The sequence below is a fragment of the Bactrocera dorsalis genome, chromosome 5, assembly GCF_023373825.1.
Source record: "Bactrocera dorsalis isolate Fly_Bdor chromosome 5, ASM2337382v1, whole genome shotgun sequence".
Taxonomy (NCBI): Eukaryota; Metazoa; Arthropoda; class Insecta; order Diptera; family Tephritidae; genus Bactrocera; species Bactrocera dorsalis.
Genome location: NC_064307.1, coordinates 32974698 through 32994148, shown reverse-complemented (window position 1 = coordinate 32994148; position 19451 = coordinate 32974698). Strand labels below are relative to the sequence as shown.

The following is a 19451-nucleotide window of genomic DNA, read 5'->3' as shown; positions in this document are numbered from 1 at the left end:
GCACCAAATAAAATATTTATTGTACCCTCGTATTCACAATTATGGCAATTCAATCATGCCCAAGCGTGACTGAATTTATTTTAATACAAAAGATAATAAAAAGTCCGCCTAGATTGAAGATACTTTGAAGTTTTATTTTATTTATCAATCAATTTGTGTATTTTTCCTAATCATACGAGTTTAAAGGTTAGCTTGAAACGCTGTTATTTTGTTATTGCATTCAATTAGAGGTTTCTTCAGTTTCAGTGAGTTCAGTGACCTCATTGGTTTGCTCAGTGCTTTCGTACAATTCTATTTCCTGCTGCGCTTGGTCAAGCTCCTCGCATAGTTTGGCATATTTCTGTTGTAATTCTTTTTCACGTTCCATTTGACGGCGTACGTCCTCTTGTAACGACTGCAAGCAAAAATAGTTACCGATTTATATTATATATATCAATAATGTTTTTTTAAACTACCTCTAAACGTCGTGGAATGGCAACCGCTTCCTGTTCAGCCAAAAACTTGAAAGTTGACAATGCTAAAGAATTCTGCTCGATTTGATCGTACGTGTCTTGCAACTGTTTTATCATGGCCTGTGCGCGCGCTTGATAGCCACCTGTTAGAATTTTCAGTTTTTTCTCTATTTTAGCACAACGTTTTGCTTCCTTCGCCATGTGTCGTCGGTTTTGCTCCAGTTGTTTCTCGGCTGACTCCAAGCGATCTTTTTTGCTCGCTAAATTAGCGCGGGTATAGCGGTTTTGCGAAGGCAAATAGAGCACTTGACCCAAACATTCTTGCCACACCTGCGAATAAACATCCATCGGTAAGTCACCGTGGCCCATGCCCTCTTTAACAACATCCATTTCTTCCTTGATAAGGTTTGAAGCCTTTTCCAAATCGGGTTTTTTAAACTCTTCGTAAGGATTTGATTTGAAGTAATTTTGTAGTTGTTCAATTTTGTTTTGTGATTGACCGGGCACGGGGTCCTTTACAGAGTCAAATAATAGCATTGTGATCATTTCGTGCTTTATCAGTTCCTCGGCTTTCTGCATGTCAGTGAGATTTTGTTTTTCGGATTGTGGTCGTAAGATCTTTGTATTCACTTCAGTTGGTCGCGGTAGTTGTCTTTGTATGGCCTGAGAACGTTTCTCCAATTCGCGTTGCCGTTTGGCATTCTCTTCAGCGATTGCTCTTGCATCAACATCAGCTTGATCCTCAACAACATTTTCTGATTTCGCCTCGGTGGGTTCGTGATCGTCATGCTCCGGTACAACGATTTCGTAATCATTACGTGGGACAGGCAATGTTGCCAATCCTTCACGTAAGGAGTGTTTCAGTTGCTTTTGATAATTGCGATATATTGCAGGCGTTTCGCCGACATTCAAATTATCCTCGGGGTTGATGCTTAACTTGTCCCTTACTAAAGTGGGCGTTTGGCCCACAACAGCATGCGGTGTTTTTCCTAGTGGTACAAGGGCATTGGACACAGGTGTAGCAAATCCAGGCGTATTACTATCGCCGCCACGTTGTGTTCTAGTCAATGAAAGAAATATTTCCAAATAAATCAAGGGGTTCACTGTGTGAATAAAATATAAACTAACCTGAATGGAGTTGCTATTACGGTGTTGGGTGTAGTAATCGAGGCCGATTTTGGTAATGCTCCCGAGAAATCCGATTCGTGTAATGGGGTATTGATACCACCTTTTAAAGGCGTGTCAACGTGTGTTAGAGCCATCATATTTTGTGCCTCCTGCATTATGCGATCTGTGAATGGTGCTGGCGTGCGAGGCGTCGCCGTAACTTGTGGCGTAATAGAGTAATCAGCTAAAAGTGCATCTGTGGTCTCGACACCACTTTCACCTGCTACTTCTTTAGCAATTTCACTGGCACGACCCAACTTAACAACCTGTTGCAGTTCATGATCAGATATTTGTGGTTGAGGGAGTACCAATTTAGAGCGTTTCCTTTCAGGTTCTAAGTTCTGCAACATGGCTAGTGGCATATCATTTTCCTTGCGCTGCTTCAGTTTTTGTTTATCTTTCTTTCTCTCTCGTTCCTCTTTTTCGGAGCGCAATTCACCATCAAGATCTTGTTGTCGCATTTTATTGAAATCTGGTCCTTGTTTATCGACGTTCTCTTCAGATGTGTCATAAAAACCAATAGCCGGACGTTTCTCAAATGGAATCTCTGCATTGTAATCAATGCCTTTGATGCGTTTTCTATTACCGCTACCAATACCCGCAGCACGAAGTTCTCTACGTTTTTGCAATGCTGCTAAACGCCGTGCTTCCTCCAATTGTTTTTCGCGAGCTTTGCGCTTCGCTTTTTTGCCTTGGGTATTGGCCAAACGAGCGCGTGCCTCTGACAGCATCTCCAATTCTAAATATAATATAAAAATAAGTATTAAAGAATATATTGAATTAGCTAAACAAACCATCTTCGTCCATGTCTTTAGGGTCTGGACGTGCAGGTTTAGTCTCCGGATTTGGATCTATTTCACCCGGTTTTAATTTGCGGGGATCATCACCACCATCTTCGCCATCCTCTTTGCGCTGCGCTTGATCACTTTAATGAAAAAGTATTACTAAAGTAGAAATGATAGCTCTGTATATACTTACAGAAGATATTCGTAGCGTTCCAAGCATTGTGCAGCAGTACGACCTATGATGGGAGCGATTGTACGCCATTGGGTTGGCATTAATTTCGCCAAATGCAATAATTTCTCATCTTCCTCCCGTGACCATTCTGTTTTCTTAATACTGGGGTCTAACCACTCGTACCAACGTGCCTTACATTGTTTGGCTGATTTTCGGTGCAATAGTGATGCTATACGGGACCACTGGTTTTTGCCATATTTCATAACCGCTGCTTTCAGGATTTCATCCTAAAGTTAGGGACATGTTAGAAGTGGAAATATTAAAAATTCTGCATGCTTACCTCGGTGTTTCTCCACACACCTCCCTTTATCATTATTCGTGGCATGATTGTTGTTGATATAGGCCACTACTTTTTAATAAATAAAATTACTATTTAGGGCAAATAAATTATTTTAGCAAAATAACAACGAAAAAGAAAAGTTTACACCAGTTTACGCGATTTTACCCAATTGCCGCATTGAAAATGTCAAAGTAGACATGGTTGTATTCAATGACAGTGACTACACATAGTTCGTAAAGTCATCAGACGAATGTTGAAATATAACAAAATTTTGAAAATTAATTTTTAAATAGGTATAGCTGTTTAAATATTGTAAAGAGATTAAATATTTTTTAAATTAGATAGAGTTTTAACAGATTTATATTTGATGGTTTTATTTTGTACATGATTTTTTGGCAAAAGTAAATAATGTTGGAATTATTACATTGTTTTGGTAAAAACATATAATTGCACTAATCTCTGTCTACTTATTCCCTACATGTCGATTACTGGTTAATTCATTGGTTAAACAACCAAGGCATCGAGTGGAGATTCCTGTTCCTGTTTCTATGAGCTTCTTCAAGCCAAATTCATAAAACTAACCGAAATTCTTGTATACGTTCATATCTTCGTGAAGCAAAGGATTTACGAGTTCCCGTCGTTTAAAGCTACGCTAATACTTTCAATATATTGAAGTTTATTTAGTTTTTACTTTTTTTTTGGTATTTATTATTATTATTAAGCATTTCAGGGTAGTTGGTAGTTCAAAGTAATCGAATAACCATTTTATGGTTATGTTTTGATTATGCTTCGTTACACAGCTGTTTCTATGTTTGTTTGTCATTCAGAAAAGTTGAAGATTAAATTGTGAACAGGAAAATTTGTAGAAAAATTATGAACGAAGGAGTTATCTCCAGCTACGAGCATTTAATTGGTGGTTCTGGTTTGGTGAGCCACACTACAGAATATTAAAATACAATGTTATTGTTATTACTCTAACTATATTGTAGCCGTCTGACCTAGCTATAGAAATGGCAGCGGCCACTTCGATTCACGCACCTATCGGAACGGATTACCATAAAGAGATAATACCGCAGCCAACACAACAGCAACATTCACGTTCTTTTCACCATCCGTCGACATATAATAATTTAATTGGTGCTGTGTGTGACGGTACTACGCAAAATATAGTTCCCGCACAAATGAGTTTTACTTGTAATAATAATAATAACAGTGCAACATATATTGGTAATGGCGCGAGTAATACTGCCTTTACACAAATACCATTCGTTCAAATCCACACGACGGATGTGCAGCCACAGAGTGCATTTAATAGTACAAGATTTAGAAGAAATCTCACTAGTAATAATCAAGAAGAAATAAAAGCTGAACCAATAAAGTCGGAAAATTCTGAAAGTGCCAAAGAACGAATAAATGGAACTCCCACACCACCAGTACCTGTGCAGCAGAGAAGTGAAAGCCAAGCTTCTAAAAATTTTACTCAAAACGAAAAAGTAGTTTATTCGGATTTAGAAACTACCCGTGGACCTTCGGATGAAGTCAATGAAAAAACCACAAAAACATGCACAAAAAGGGGAACATCGTTTACTTTTCCAGATATTTTTAAATGTCAGCATTGTGCTTTTGTAAGTTTGACCGAAAGAAGTTTGCAACTCCACCTCAATTCCAACTTTCAAGGAACCTCCACAATATGTGAAAATGCCATTAGTCGAACGAAGCTACCATGTCCAGGTAAGATCTTGAATCTGGAATTCCTATGCTTTCTTATTATGACTTAATAATAGTTTAACTTTTTTTTAATATTTGACTGTATGTATAAGTAATATGTTCGATTTTTTATGATACAAAATATTATTTTCTAAGGCTTCAATATCTCAAAATATTTTTCTGAGCGGACTACGAGTATATACAAAACTATCAAAGACAAGTTCTTGCATGGAAAACTTTATTTGACGAGATATCTTCACGAAATTTGGCATAGATAATTTTCTAAGCCAACGCAACAATATCTGAAGAAATTTTTCATATCCGACTACTATAGCATATAGCTGGCTTACAAATTGACGATCAAGAACAATTTCTTGTATAGAAAACTTTTTTATTTAACAAGATCTTCTCACGAAATTTGGCATCGATTATTGTCTAAGGCAATACTATATTCTCCGAACAAATTGTTAAGATCGGATTTGTATAGCATATGGCTGTCATACAAACCCTACCAAAAAAATCAGTTCTTACGTGGTATTCAGTTTTGAAGGATAGTACAAGACAACGTTAACGTTTTTTTTATATAATATTTTGTTTGTAGAACATATGTATATATATTTAAACTGAAACTAATTTACCATTACTGGTTTTAGGTTGTGACAATGTTTTCTACGCTTACTCGGTTGTAGAGACTCATTTACGAGAAGACCATTTAATGTCCGAAGAAGATATATCAGAACTAATGCAGACTATTAAAAGGAATAACCAACCTTCTGAGCAATCGAACACAGTTAGCAACGTAAAAACTTCTGATATAGAGGTTTCCAATGACGCTTCAATTAAGGGAACGCAGCGCAGAAGTCGGATATATTTGAAGAATGTTGAATGTTTGCGGGAACCGAATAGAGATCCGATTGAGCAACAAGATAATCTAATCAATGATAGCCTTTTTCATTTTGAAAATGATGAATGCAATGCACTAGAAAACATTGGTAGCATTAGCATGGAGGAGCAGGATCTTATAGGCATGCTAACTAACGGCGAACCGTTATTTCACAATAAAAGCGACAACAATATTGATAATATCGTTAATGAAACTATTGCGGCAACTGTAGAAACAAATAAGACAGTAAATCCACCAAAACAAAAAATTTCCATTAAGAGTGTTGATGTACTACGTGAACCAGCTTTAGCGCGTCGCGATTATGAGTTGCAATCATTCGGAGATTTCATTAGCGTTTGCAATGATTTAAATTTGCATGTACCAAACAACAGCAACAACAACAACAACGAAAGTAACTGTGATAACAGTCACAGTAGAATAAATGACACGGATGGGCAATACAGTTATTCCGTGCCCCCGAATAGAGAACCACTCGTTGGTAACAATGGCGTTGCTAGCATAGCTGAATTCACAAATGAATTAGAAAAACCAAGAAGACCTAAAATTTACATAAAAAACGTTGATATACTTAAAGAACCAATGACATTTTCGAACAATGTCAATGCTCCATCTATAACAGACTCCACTAACAACGTAATGAATTTCAATTTTATGCAACCAACAATACCACAAACGGTGAATTCCTACCTAGATACCGTTGATAGCCTGAACGCAACAGTGCCGCCTTTTAATGGTGGCATGTCACAGCTTCCGCTTGGCACCATATCAGATCAATATCTCTTCGATAGTGGAGGTGGGAACTTTTTAGTAAACAATACCACCACCGTCTCAGATAACTACACGTATGGTAATGAGCAAACTGCAGAAAATTTCCTAATGGATTCTAATCGGTTTGCGGATGCGATAACACCAATGACAACTGAACCTACACCGTCACCTCCTACCATGAGTACAACAGTAAGTCACAATAACAACTGTATGACAGACGCTCAACTAACACAAAATGCTACTGCCATTACAAATGTGCAAAAGCAGAAAATTTTTATAAAAAATGTAGACATTCTGAAAGAACCGCAATTCCAAGAGCCACGTGGCCTACTACATTTGCGTACCGTCGACGAATTGAACTTAATGAACCGAAAAGACGTTGAAAACTTAATAGCACCGAATTTGGAGGGGAATCAAGCAAATCTGGTTGAAGAGGAACTGAGTGATAACTTTGCGCGATCGAACAATGCAAATGGAGAGTCGTTGTCGGCCATTGATAATTGCAATGCCAGTAATCTAATTGAAGCGATATCGTATGGTTGTGAAGGATTTAAATTGAATGAGTTTTCAACACAGAACGGTTGGCACGATGACTATGATTTGGGTGACGATATTAGAGAAATCATAACGAGTACGATGGCGCCAACTTTACCCTCAGCTCAAAAGACAATACACGATTTGGATACACCACAAATATCGCTGATATCGATACCAGATATGGAAGAGCTCACCGGTACTAGTGCTGAACTCAATGTCAGTTCAGAGTCTGTAACAAACGTTGACCATACAATGACTTCGACTGTAACACAACAACAAACAAGTACAAATTTCACTTTTGAATGTGAAATCCCCTCCACTGAAAATATTAGTCTTGAAGAACCGGTTTGTAGCTCTGAAAATTTAGTCAATACCACTGCGATCGGTAATGAGGTAATGCCAGAACCTCAAACAGAACCTGAGTCGATTGATACAGCTCTATTAGAAAGCACAGAACTACTAAAACAGGAGCGCTTAAATCAAGCCACTCCTGGAGAACACACCGATCCGGCGCCTACACAAAAAAATAAGGCAAACAACTTTGATGACATTCCACCGCTCACACCAATGACTTCAGCTACATATGCTGTGAGTACGAACTTAAATACCTCAACAACTATTGTTGCTCCGACTGGTTTACCGGTGCCGCCACTTGTACCTATGTTACCACCAAAAGCTATTGCACTTACTAATGTTAACACGCCTGCGAATTCAACGGAACGTGGTCGCATTTATGTAGCGAATAACCTAATGCAAGCACCTAACGCAGCGTCAATGGCGCAAACACCAAAGGCACAAGCACCAACCAAATCTCATAGTACGAAAAACTTAGACAAACAGCAGACCAAAACACCAATTGCTGTCTCAGTAACGGGCGGCACTTCGGTACGTGGTCGTCCGTTTGGTTCGAATCGTACTGGCGTAACGAAACTTCGCAAGCAACCACTTAATGAAAACGGGGCTGGCGTATACCTGAAGTGCACCGTAACAGGTTGTGCCTTTCGATTTAAAAAGTCTAGCACGTTAGACTACCATATAAAGTGCCATAGCAGGTAAGGAAATAGGCACCTAGTTTCAAATTATTATTATTTTTTTTAATATTTTATGAATTACCGTTTCTATTCTTATCAGTCGGTTTCATTATTTATTATAAAAAAGTAAATTTTTATTGCAGTGAATCTCCTCCACAGTCCATGGCATGTCCTGAATGCAAAGCACCGTTCACCAATTGGAATTCGTTGCATACACACCTCTGGCGTACGCACAAAATCGACATGGAGCTATATAGCTGTGAACTGTGCAGCTTCAAAACACCCATTTACTCACGCTTACTAAACACACATTCCAAAATTCATTATGACGAACGCAACTATAAGTGTGACCAGTGCGAGAAAGCTTTCAAGAATACAAAGCAATTGAAAAATCATCGTCGTTGGCACCGCAACCATAACAAAACTACAACATCTCCATCAGCGAAGCGGGAAGTTTCAAAAAAGGCAGATGCATCAGCTTCCGAAAGCAATGGTCCAACTCTGTTACCGCCAACAACAACTAGCGCAAGCACATCTGATGCCACTCAAGTACCTGTAACCGCAGCGCGTCATTTTTATAGATGCAAGGACTGCGAAGCTGTTTTTTCACATCAGAAAACATTACGAGAACATCTGTGCAAGAATGCCGCCGCAGCGATACAGTGCGAGGTGTGCGATCGGGTGCTGACGTCACGCTCCTCTATCAAGCTGCACATGCAAACGCACGAGTCATCGCGGCGTTTTAAATGTAACGTCTGCGACTATTCTGGCAGCGATCACAACGCCTTTCGACGCCACAAAATGACACACGACAATAATGCGAAGATGTATGCTTGTGCGCACTGTGATTACAAGTCAATACAGAGCGTAGCCTACCAGGTAAGGGTTAAAAACTAAATTTCTATAGTGGGCCGCGGCGTTCTTTTGGCAGAGTCTTAAGTTGAACCACATTCGCGCTCAGTTCCAAATTAAAAGCATTTCCCTAGGTTATGTGGCATAAAATAATAGCTTAATATATCAAAAAAATTTTATTTAAATTAGAACCTCCGATATTTTGATAAAAATTTGTGTTCAATTTGTTCGGTACGCAGACCAGGCCGTCAAGGGAACGGTTTTGCTGCTGAGTCTATCATGAACTTAACCTTTCCTTATTCTAACTAATTTTTTTTTAATTTTAATGTATGTACATATATTGGCAAAACTAAGTATGTTTATTTTTTACAATAATCTTCTTGCAGAAACATGTTCAACAAAAACATCCTCAAGTGGCCGATTCCATCGTTTACAAGTGCAAAATGTGCACATATGCCACCATAAATAAGGGTTTATTCGATTTGCATCAAGTGAAACATGAAAAAAAGAATGGCAACATTGAAGCAACCGCTGCACTTCCTGGTGAAAATGCAGGTTGCGCGGAAAAGACAACAACTGTAAAAACGAAGATAAAAGTAAAGAGCCACTTATTACTGACCACTTCGACAGATTCAATAATGGAATCTAATGAGCTATGCTTCGATGCAGTAACTATGACGTCATAGTCGTAACTTCATGTGGTAACGTAGAAAAGTTGCCATAAAAAAATTAAATTTCTAACTTTGTATTTACTTTTATTTGAAAAATTGATGAATTACTGTAAATTCACTATGTATAGTATGTTTGTAATTATGTAAATTGTTTAGGTTAATTAGTTTTAGGCTCAACAGCAATGCTAAGTGCAAACTTAGTTTTCAGAATACGCGCATACTTTCTAGAAAATATTTAATGTGGTCTCAAAGACCATAACAACAATATTTAATGGTACAGTAAAAATCAGCATAAAATACTACAACTGAATAAAATAGTTTGAATGATTTGAATTTATGTTAGCATTGCTTTTGAGTACATTTATACTAGCCCTGTGGCATTTTTTCATTTTTGTATATTGTTATGTGTTTTTTAAGAATCAATGTAGTTAAGAGAGTGTATGTTTTTTGTAGATTTTAACGTGTATACACTGCGTACTGTGTAATATTTTATTTGATATACTTATACAATATATGAGAACAGTATGATATACAACATATGTATGTTATGTATGTGTGTTATTACTTGTGTTTATATTATATACATATACGTATGTATAACAATGATTACAAAATCGTCACTTCTTACAAATAACTTAGTCAAAATAGCATGTCCTATATTCTTTTAAGCTATTTTATTCAACTAATTTTTCGCCATAGACAACTGGCATCTCCGCCTGTAGGCGCAACAAACGTACATATGTTACTAAATTCCAATCTTCCGGATCATCACCGTGCTCTGTGAAAGTCGACGAATACGAAACCAATTCCTGAGAGCCATCCATATCGAAGTCAGCTATGAGCATAGAGTTCTCCTGGTTATTCAGATCCGGCTGGCATACGATTTCGTTATGATCATTTCGACAGAATTGTATAATATTGCTCTGTGAGGTGTTTTCGATGCGATAATCAGCGCCGGTGAATATAACCAACATTACAGTTTCTGTAATCATATGCATTTTGTAGTTATTCAGCAGTAAATTACTGTTACTGCTACGTCGCAGACGGGTTACATTCTGCTCAGCCAGTGGCAATGTGTAGGTGTGTCGCTTTTGTATGAGATGGTCAAATGCGCTAAACGCCTTCGTGGGGAAGTCATGTATCAGCTCTTCGTTGTGTAATTTATCATTATCACTTTGACGTTTGGTCTTATTTGACGTGATGTGGTTCTGTTTGGTCGTTTTTGTGGCATTCTCCTTGCCAATGTGAGTTTTGGCCTTTTTGTTTGCAGTTGCGGCGCTATTGCGCGCATTGTTTAGATTGATTGCGGGTTCATCCTTGCTTGGTGTACGTAGTGCATCCTTAGGATTGTTCCAATTCCAAAATTTCATAACAAAACCTGACATTTCATTTTTGGTATTTTTGAAATGCCATTGTGCTGGCACCATGCCATACATTGCGGGGTTGGTGAAGTTTCGTAGAACGGTAGTTTTGTTGCCGCGTGTCTCGCGTAGCACGAACGTGACGTTGCAATCATCTGGGCATTTGCCACGATTTTCCACGATCAGCTCACGTCCACTGAGCGAGTAAATGTTGCGTTGCGCGTCGGTTTCTTTGCGTTGGCCATAGTGGCGGTGCTGCGCAATTTTGGAAGCGGGTATAAGTTTTTGTCCGGTTGCAATCGATTTATTTGTTATTAAGGCAAATAAGTCTGCTAAACTTTTCGAACGTTGCGCTTCGGTATTATTGCGCCAACAATTGAATGTAATCTTTTGAGAACTCTCCAATTGCAACTTGTGCAACACATCACAATCTTGCACCTTAAAGCCATCACCCATTGGTTTGCCACTGCGGCCGGAGAGTATACGTAAAAAATTTCTCTCTTCGACTCGATGATTTCCAGCACGCAGTTCACCTTTGTGTACAAGATTGCGTGTGCGCAGTTCATAGGGGATGCTAGTTACCATTAATATCTCTAAAACACCATCGCCATCTAAATCTGGCAGTATTACTGGAAAATCCAACGCATCTACTCTGTGGGGCGAACGTTCTTTGTAATGCCAATACCATTTGCCGGAAATTGGATCTATTGCGCCCAATTCACCAAATTCATCAAGCACTAAGCAATCGGAACGTCCATTTTGATCTACGTCGATTAGTGTGCAATCGATGGCTACAGGTTCGTCAACCATTTGATCGTACCAGGCTACAGCTCCAGAACTGCCAATTAGCGATATAATGCCATTGCGCTTGGCGTTATTGTTAGTCGGGAAGAAAGCATCACCGCGATACAAGAATATTAAATTATTTTCCCAACTCCGTAAGCCGCCCACCACGTGAACACCGCCTTTCAGTTCGATATTTGTGTAGTTGTTGAGCCAATTGTGTGTTCGTATTTGATCCACTGGTGCGGGGCATGATTTATTGCAGGGCACCAACCAAACGAAACCAAAAACAGCAAATACACATAAAAGCAACGAAAATATAAAACAACATCGTCGTGCCGGTGTCATAGGTTCTTGTGTGCTGAGATCCTTCGAGCTGCCGCGTCCCAAAATAGCTACGTTATCAGCATCAAGATGATTACGTTCGTCATAGTCGCTATTAAAACTTGAAAAACTGCTGGCCTGATCATTTAATCCGATATCGGACATCATCACGGAACGAAAAGTGTTTTGCATGTTGGTCGTGTAACTGCTGGGTCTTGGCTCCAGTCCCTGGTTGTTTAGTGAATTATTTCCTGAAAAACATGCACACATTTTGATTAATATAATATTAATTGACCAAAGAATTTTTAATTCAATAGATAAAAACTAAATTATTGAAATTTATATTAATTATCAGTTGCCCGATACATGAATAATTTCCTTTTGTTTAACCTAAACACACATAAATTAATATACGCTTTCGCGATAAAATGAATTTTGCACAGATTATCCGTAATCCAATTAATTTTTTTGAAAACTGCATGTTCTTACCTGTATTCGATGAAATAAGCGAATCGTGACGCTTAAGATGAGTAGTACTCAAGTCGTTCTGTAATTGTGGTAGTGCGAGACTTCTGGGAGGCTCCTTTTTAACAATACATCCGTTTTGATTTACCTGTTGTTGCTGGTATATTTTTTGCTTTGAATGTTTTATGCTGTTGTGAATTTCCTCCTCTGATTCCTCGTCGGAATCAGTAATCGCCTGGTTTAACGGTGCATAGATAGCTTGATGAGGATATTCCATATGAAGCATTGTAGCTGCATTGCCACAAGCGAAGAACGAATGAAAATAGGGTGTTTTTGAAAAATCAATAAATAAATAAACATGTTTGGAATTATGTTAGATTTTCTTCCAACCTGTTTTGACAACGACACTTTTTCATTCGGCAACCACATAGCTTGGATTAATGCATTTGAATTCACTAATTTGTTTAATTAAATATATTAGAGCTTCCTAAGAATATTTTCGGGTTTTATACCTTTTACTTCTTTAACGGTAATGCATAGCAATGCAATATAAGGCTATTTCCGCGTAGAGGGTTGTTTTGCGATATGCAACAGCTGTTAGAAACAGAGTGCTCATAATGCAAAATATTAGCAGGAGAACTGATTGGGCCTACGGTTATTCCGATGGTTATTTTATTTTTATATATAATCTGAGAAAATATTAAAGACAGTAGCAATAATAATAAAATTGTGGGAGCCGTAAAGGGTATGTGATTTTAAATTTATTTTAGATTTTGATATATTTTGAAATCTCTATTGGTGATTTCATACATATAACTATTTTGTATTACAAAGGAATATTTAATTATTTCGTCTGTGTATGAGAACGTACAATTTCGTAAATATATCATATTCTTTTCATAATTTTATAAAAAATTGTTTTTACGCTAACCGTATATGTTTAATTGCAACTCTGAATTCTACAAAATGATTGTAGTAGATTATGTGAATTGTAGAATGGAAAATGTATTCCTGTAAATTGCCAAAAATCCGTTATTTAATGAAAACAAGCGCTTTTACGTTTGAAACGTGTTTTCCATTCATGTTAAGCAACAATAATATAAATCTCGAATTCATATGTACACAGCAAAGTAAAATTAATACAAAATTTGCGATTTCGTGTTTGATATTTTGGAAATATTTCTTCCACAAACGGTCAATATGTATGCCGCGGTGAAACCGCTCTCCAAATATTTGCAATTGAAATCAGTTCGCATATATGATGTGGTATTCACTTTGCACTCCAAATGTACGGTTGTGATTTTATTAACTTGCACATTTCTGCTATCAGCAAAGCAATATTTTGGTGAGCCTATACAATGTCTGGGCGATGACAAATACAGTGAATTTGTTAACTCATATTGCTGGACAATGGGCACTTATATATATAATGTTTACGATGTACAAGATCGTATACCACATGGCAACAAATTGTTAAGTACGCAGACTGGAGAAGCCTCTCCATATATAGCTGAGGGATTGATTACAGAGGTTTATGGTGTAACAGAACGAGTGTATTTGCGTTATTACCAATGGGTCATTATGTTGCTGCTCCTGCAATCGGTTTTCTTTTATTTTCCATCTTTCCTTTGGAAAATGTGGGAAGGTCAACGACTAAAACAATTGTGCTCCGAAGTTGGTGAGTCTAAATTTTGTTCTGCTTTATTCAAGTATACATTGTTGTTTTCATTTTGTAGGTGATGCATTGATTCCCGAAAATACTTACGTAGAACGTTTAAGATTGTTAGTGAAATACTTCTCAACCGACTACAAGGAAATACACTTTTGTTATATGGTAAAAGGTCTAACATGTGAAGTGCTGAATTTTGTAATTGGTGTAAGTATTTAGCTCATAATATTTAAGGCTTACCTAAACCGTTGAAAAGTTTTCTCTGTTTAATTTGTAAGAGTCTTCTTTTTAAATGAGTAGTATTTGTATACATATGTACAGTGCATAATTTATGTTATTAATTACAGGTTATCAATATTTTGTTGCTTAACGTGTTTTTAAACGGATTTTGGACAAAGTATATTGAAGCGCTTACTGCCGTTCCACGTTATGATTGGGACAACTGGAATCGAATGAGCTCCCGAATTTTTCCTAAGGTTGCTAAATGCGACTACTTTGTGTTTGGACCAGGTGGTTCTCAAACCAAGCGCGATGTGCTTTGTATTCTCCCACTGAATATATTAAACGAGAAGATTTTTGTTTTTTTATGGTGCTGGTTCCTCATTATGGCAGTAATCGCCGGTTTGAATTTGCTGTACCGACTATTTTTAATGTCGAGTAGAACTTTTCGCTTAAAAATGATAAGTACTCAGTTGCGTCCAATGTCTACCACACAGGTACAGCTCGCTTTACAGAACATCAGCTTTGGTGACTGGTTTTTGCTATTTAAAGTCAGTGTAAATATTAATCCAATGTTATTTCGAGATTTAATTAACGAACTATACAAGCAACATAAATTGAGCAATAATTTGTCTTCGGTGTAAGAACTCATCTCACTAAAATTGACATTGCAAAAACATACATACATACATATATGCGTATGTACTGACTGAGTGAATATTCCATATTAAATTTTGAAAATAACTTTGGATTCTTAAAGAATAGAAAAATCGGTTTATTTTAAGTTCTAATTGGCAGCAAATATTAGTTTGCTGTTCACCCCAAAAACATAAAAGTGCCTTGTTATTGAATTACTTATAATCGGTTTGAACTGCTTGCTTGATGCTGTTATACAGATATGTATATTAGAGTATAAGATTTTCCTTTATGAATTCTAGTTCTTTCTATAGACGATAGAATCGTATACATTTATTTTTATGTATGAAAATCGAAAGACGAAAAATGAATTAAATGAAAGTTTGAATAAAAGAAATAAGTTTGGAAGATGACATAAATTAAAAATGTTTTTTCATTTTAAAATTGGTGGTCAACATATAAAATCTGATATTGACTAATATGCTGGTAAGTGCTTAATTGCCATTCAAAATTTTCTGAATTTTAAAACTACCCAAACTGATGTTGACGGTTATTTATAAAAAAATAGAACAATATCTAAACAAGTATCCTTTGAAATATGGATTCAATGTTATTTGTTTAAATGACGTAGCATCAACTAAACCAATTGTTGGAACTCTAGTGTGTGACCCTGAGATACACTAGAGTTCCAACAATTGGTTCAGTGGATTTTATACTCTTGCAACACATTTCATATAGTATAAGATATGTTGATCTAAAGGTGTTTTGTAGCAAAGCTAATTGACGTGAAGTCATACTTGTATATGTACTATACATTAAATACACATATTCCTCGCGAGAATCATTGATTTTTCGGAGGGTTACACTAAGACGATCCCTTAAATCTGTATCGGAATCATACATTTTCTTTAAGGGGTCAGTAGGGTAATCTTTTTTAAAATTTTTTTTTGCATTTTCTGTTCCCTTATACCCTTAGAATTAATGTAGAAACCCACTTTACCATTGGAAGATTTCGAAAAAGTCCCAAAAATAATAATACCGCTCGACGTTCGGAGCGTTCGAGGTGCACACCTCAAACTTTAAACGCGTTTTTCTCAAAACAGACTTTTAACACTCCAGTGGTCGCGCCCCTTTTTGTGCCGTTAGTAGTCGCGCGTACTACAAGTGTAGAACATTTTAGACATAAGGTTTGAAACGAAATATTCGTAAATAAAAAAATTTGTTTTAATAATAATAAGTAACAGTTTATTATAAAACCAAATCAACCAAAAAAATATTCATTTTAAATATATTAGGAACTTAAAATCAGACTTCTTGCGAATAACTAAACAATAACGTAAAAGTATATACACAAGTGGTCTACTATTGTAGTACGCGCGACTACTGGAGTGTTAAACTGGACATGATTCCGGTCGAACTACTCAACCGATTTGCTTAATTTTTTTTAGATGTTCACAAAATGCCTGGCTATCGTCCCTATAATTTTTATAATTTATTGACAATGTGATGACAAACTTTATGTAAAAAAACATGGGGAAAAATTAAAAAAAAAAACGTTATTTACTTTTTTATTTATCAACATATTTTCATGATTCTAGTAGGGATATTACTATTGTCAAATATGTATGTATGTATGTCAAATATGTACATATGTAAGTATGTATTTGAACAATGTCTACTAAAATTTGATATAAAAATATTGAATTTTCAGCCGTTGAGACCTCATCTCCGTGGGTGTCTCACAAAAAAGTGCTCTCGCCGTGGACAGCATAACTTATTATTGTTTCATCTCAAATTAAAAAACTAAAGACATTCCTTCAAGATGTATGTACATACATATATAAATTCTCGTTTTGAACGAAGAAAAAAAAAATAAAAGTTTCCTTTTTTTCTCAGACTTTTTACAAAAAATCTCATTTTTCATTCTTCGAATCAATAACTAAATAATGTTATTTTAAAGATGTGTACATAATTCGAACTAAATCGGTCCATAACTTTTCGAAAGATCGTGTCCACCGACTTCAAAAACACACTTTCGAGAAAAACTCGTTTAAAGACGGTGCTAGTCTAGCTAGCCTCGAGCGCACAAGTTCTCAAGGCTGTATCTACAAAACTATTACTCGGATCAACTTTAGGACAATATTCTAGAGGTGTTGTAGAATTTAATACGAAAAACAAAAAAAAATAGATTTTTTGAAATTGTCAAACCCACCTAGCCCCTTAAAAGCGCATTGCTGAAAGAGCTAAAGGCTACCTCAAAAATTGAGTTTGAGAAGTGTTTCTACGATTGGATGAAGCGCTGACATAAGTGCATAATATCGAATGGAGACTGTTTTGAAGGCGACAGCATTAATGTAGACAAATTATTAATTTTTTTAAATAAAAATTACCGTTATTTTTTGAACACACCTCGTACATGGATAATCTGACTTATGAATTATGACGGTTGGTTGTTGTTGTTATAATGGCCGAAAACATTCCTGAAGTAATTCTTTCCTACGACAGTCGAGTCTACGTAACCGAAACCGAAGAACCTTTCATTCTTACTCCCTATTTTCAAACTAGAAGAAACAATACCGTCGGATTCTTAATGTCTTTGTCAAAGGTCCCCAAAATTGTCCTAGTCACCAACCCCAATATAATATTTTTAAAGATCCTTGTATATACTTTTTCGTTTTCTGTCATCTTTAGATAGGATTCAGAAATATATCGTTTTTAATGTGCCATTGTTCATCCATCCAAGAAATTTCGCAGAGACCGGAACAAGTAATAGTCCGAAGGAGTAAAGTCTGAAGTCTTTGGTGGATGTGGTAGCATATCCCATTCAAGCTGCATACACCTGTCCACCTTTTCTATTGATTAATTCTGACCTCTTCTGTTTGAGTACAGCTGATACCAATATACTTCAGAATTAATCGTGGTATGGTCGGACAAAAGCCCAAAATAAACGATCCCTTTGAAAACTCACCAAACAGACAACATAACATTTTTTAGATGACTGCCGGCTTTCGAAGTGATTTAAGCGTATTGCTTGTTTCATTCTTGTAACTAACCAACTTTTCGTCTGCACTTGGCATTAATTTTTTGAAGATTATCTCGTTCAAATGTAGGCCGCGGCTACGTCTCAGATAATCCGTTGAGACTAATTTTCGATGATTTGTTAGAACCTTTCGACTGATAACTGACGAATGAGACGTGTGATATTTTGCTCCCGCATAGACTTTAGACTTTACATATCCACACAAAAAAAAGTCGAATAGTGTGATATCACACGATCTTGGTGGCTAATCGACTGGCCCAAAACTGCTCACCGAAGTGTTCTCTCAATAAATCCATTGATTGATGCGACTCTGGGAAATGGCGCCGTCTTGTTCAAACCAATTGCCGCCGAGATCACGAGTTTCAATTTCAGGCATCAAATAGTCGGTTATCATGGCGCGATATCACCACTGACGGTTACGTTCTCACCGGATTCATTTTTATATAAATATATACCAAACAAATTTGGTTCGAAAACGTCGGATGTTCTTCGAACTTTTTAATAGCCCATAGAGCGAAACAATGTCGCTTGGGTAGGTTGAGCGGCTTCTGTTCTTGCACAAGCTGTATTTTGTATGCTTTCAATTTAAGATCTCGACGTAAAATGCGCCAAGTCGTTCCATACGTCAGTCCGAGTTGCTGCGAACGGCACCGAATCGACTCTCCACGGTCTTCGTGTACACTCTCAGTTACGGCTGCTATATTTTTCACTGCGTGCTGGATGCATTATTGAATGCTGCGTCTCAAGATGGGTGATGGTGTTGCGAATAGTACGCTTAGTGGGTCGATTAAGTTGATCATAAGTTGAGCGAAGCCCGCGAACGATTGAAAACGTTGTTTAGGCGTAAGTCTTTTCGTGATGAAATGCTACACAAAACTGAATAAAAATAACATGACTGCTTGCCACGACTCACTTGATCTGTCGAAAAAAGGCTATTTAAAAAGTACCTGTACTTGGATCATCCGTTATATACACATGTGTACATACTTTATAGAGTCTTAGACATTTCCTACTGCGACATTGATTACAACTATAGTCATTTCATCTATTTTGATATGTTTTTATTGAAAACTAATATGTAAAAGGTATTTAAAAGTTAAGCTTTTATTGGAAATATTTACATATGTATGTGTTTTACTTAGTTGTCTCAAGCAAGTCTCCAAATTACGGCAGCACATTTTGACCTTCAATCCAAAAGCTACCTAGTATGCAAGTATATGCACACATGTATGTTTATAACAATATTTTTTTTAAATTTAAAACTAACCATATGCTTCCAGATACAGATCTATATACGTAAGTAACTGAGTTTGTGGGAGTTTAATCGAAATTGTAGCGGCAATTTTGGAACAACTTACTCGCAGCACTTTTAAAATGTCGACAATGCACTAGAGTATTGCACCCAAGTAACCCCGAAAACTGGCCACGGTGCGTGGGGGCATAACTTTGGCACGCACTCAATGCCCTTAGCTTACGAAAACAAAATTTTCCGTAATGAAAAACGCAAACGCATCTACCGATGTGTTCCTGATATACATATGTGATATGTATGTATATAACTGTTAACG

At 36.9% G+C, this 19451-nt stretch overlaps 4 protein-coding genes across 4 annotated transcripts; 2 read left to right on the top strand and 2 right to left on the bottom strand.

The window, feature by feature from the left end:
• Positions 1–113: 113 nt before the first annotated feature.
• On the bottom strand, positions 114–3135 carry LOC105227152 (cell division cycle 5-like protein). Its single transcript, XM_011206369.4, has 6 exons — positions 2917–3135; positions 2598–2863; positions 2414–2544; positions 1581–2358; positions 456–1512; positions 114–394 (listed from the first exon to the last, which is right to left on the bottom strand). Exons 1-6 carry the CDS (start codon positions 2959–2961, stop codon positions 221–223), a joined length of 2451 nt encoding a protein of 816 aa, XP_011204671.2. The 5' UTR covers positions 2962–3135; the 3' UTR covers positions 114–220.
• A 589-nt stretch (positions 3136–3724) lies between these two features.
• LOC105227155 (probable serine/threonine-protein kinase ndrD) lies at positions 3725–9934 on the top strand. The gene is made up of 5 exons (XM_011206371.4): positions 3725–3843; positions 3906–4647; positions 5277–7884; positions 8007–8742; positions 9102–9934. The coding sequence occupies exons 1-5, from the start codon at positions 3790–3792 to the stop codon at positions 9399–9401; spliced, it is 4440 nt and encodes a 1479-aa protein (XP_011204673.2). The 5' UTR covers positions 3725–3789; the 3' UTR covers positions 9402–9934.
• Positions 9450–12893, bottom strand: LOC105227156 (uncharacterized). Its single transcript, XM_011206372.4, has 3 exons — positions 12710–12893; positions 12344–12610; positions 9450–12105 (listed from the first exon to the last, which is right to left on the bottom strand). Exons 2-3 carry the CDS (start codon positions 12603–12605, stop codon positions 10061–10063), a joined length of 2307 nt encoding a protein of 768 aa, XP_011204674.2. The 5' UTR covers positions 12606–12610; positions 12710–12893; the 3' UTR covers positions 9450–10060.
• Positions 12894–13341: 448 nt separating this feature from the next.
• LOC105227158 (innexin inx5) lies at positions 13342–15263 on the top strand. Its single transcript, XM_011206374.4, has 3 exons — positions 13342–13997; positions 14056–14195; positions 14336–15263. Exons 1-3 carry the CDS (start codon positions 13520–13522, stop codon positions 14849–14851), a joined length of 1134 nt encoding a protein of 377 aa, XP_011204676.1. The 5' UTR covers positions 13342–13519; the 3' UTR covers positions 14852–15263.
• The last annotated feature ends 4188 nt before the right edge of the window (positions 15264–19451 follow it).

Coding starts and splice junctions, on each gene's coding strand:
- LOC105227152 (XM_011206369.4), bottom strand. CDS start 2,961: ATGCCACGAATAATGATAAAGGGAGGTGTGTGGAGAAACACCGAG. Junction 2,864..2,916: donor GTGTGTGGAGAAACACCGAG/GTAAGCATGCAG, acceptor CCCTAACTTTAG/GATGAAATCCTGAAAGCAGC. Junction 1,513..1,580: donor GTAATAGCAACTCCATTCAG/GTTAGTTTATAT, acceptor TTCATTGACTAG/AACACAACGTGGCGGCGATA.
- LOC105227155 (XM_011206371.4), top strand. CDS start 3,790: ATGAACGAAGGAGTTATCTCCAGCTACGAGCATTTAATTGGTGGTTCT. Junction 3,844..3,905: donor TAATTGGTGGTTCTGGTTTG/GTGAGCCACACT, acceptor ACTATATTGTAG/CCGTCTGACCTAGCTATAGA. Junction 4,648..5,276: donor AACGAAGCTACCATGTCCAG/GTAAGATCTTGA, acceptor TACTGGTTTTAG/GTTGTGACAATGTTTTCTAC.
- LOC105227156 (XM_011206372.4), bottom strand. CDS start 12,605: ATGCTTCATATGGAATATCCTCATCAAGCTATCTATGCACCGTTAAAC. Junction 12,106..12,343: donor GCTTATTTCATCGAATACAG/GTAAGAACATGC, acceptor CATGTTTTTCAG/GAAATAATTCACTAAACAAC.
- LOC105227158 (XM_011206374.4), top strand. CDS start 13,520: ATGTATGCCGCGGTGAAACCGCTCTCCAAATATTTGCAATTGAAATCA. Junction 13,998..14,055: donor ACAATTGTGCTCCGAAGTTG/GTGAGTCTAAAT, acceptor TTCATTTTGTAG/GTGATGCATTGATTCCCGAA. Junction 14,196..14,335: donor TGCTGAATTTTGTAATTGGT/GTAAGTATTTAG, acceptor TATTAATTACAG/GTTATCAATATTTTGTTGCT.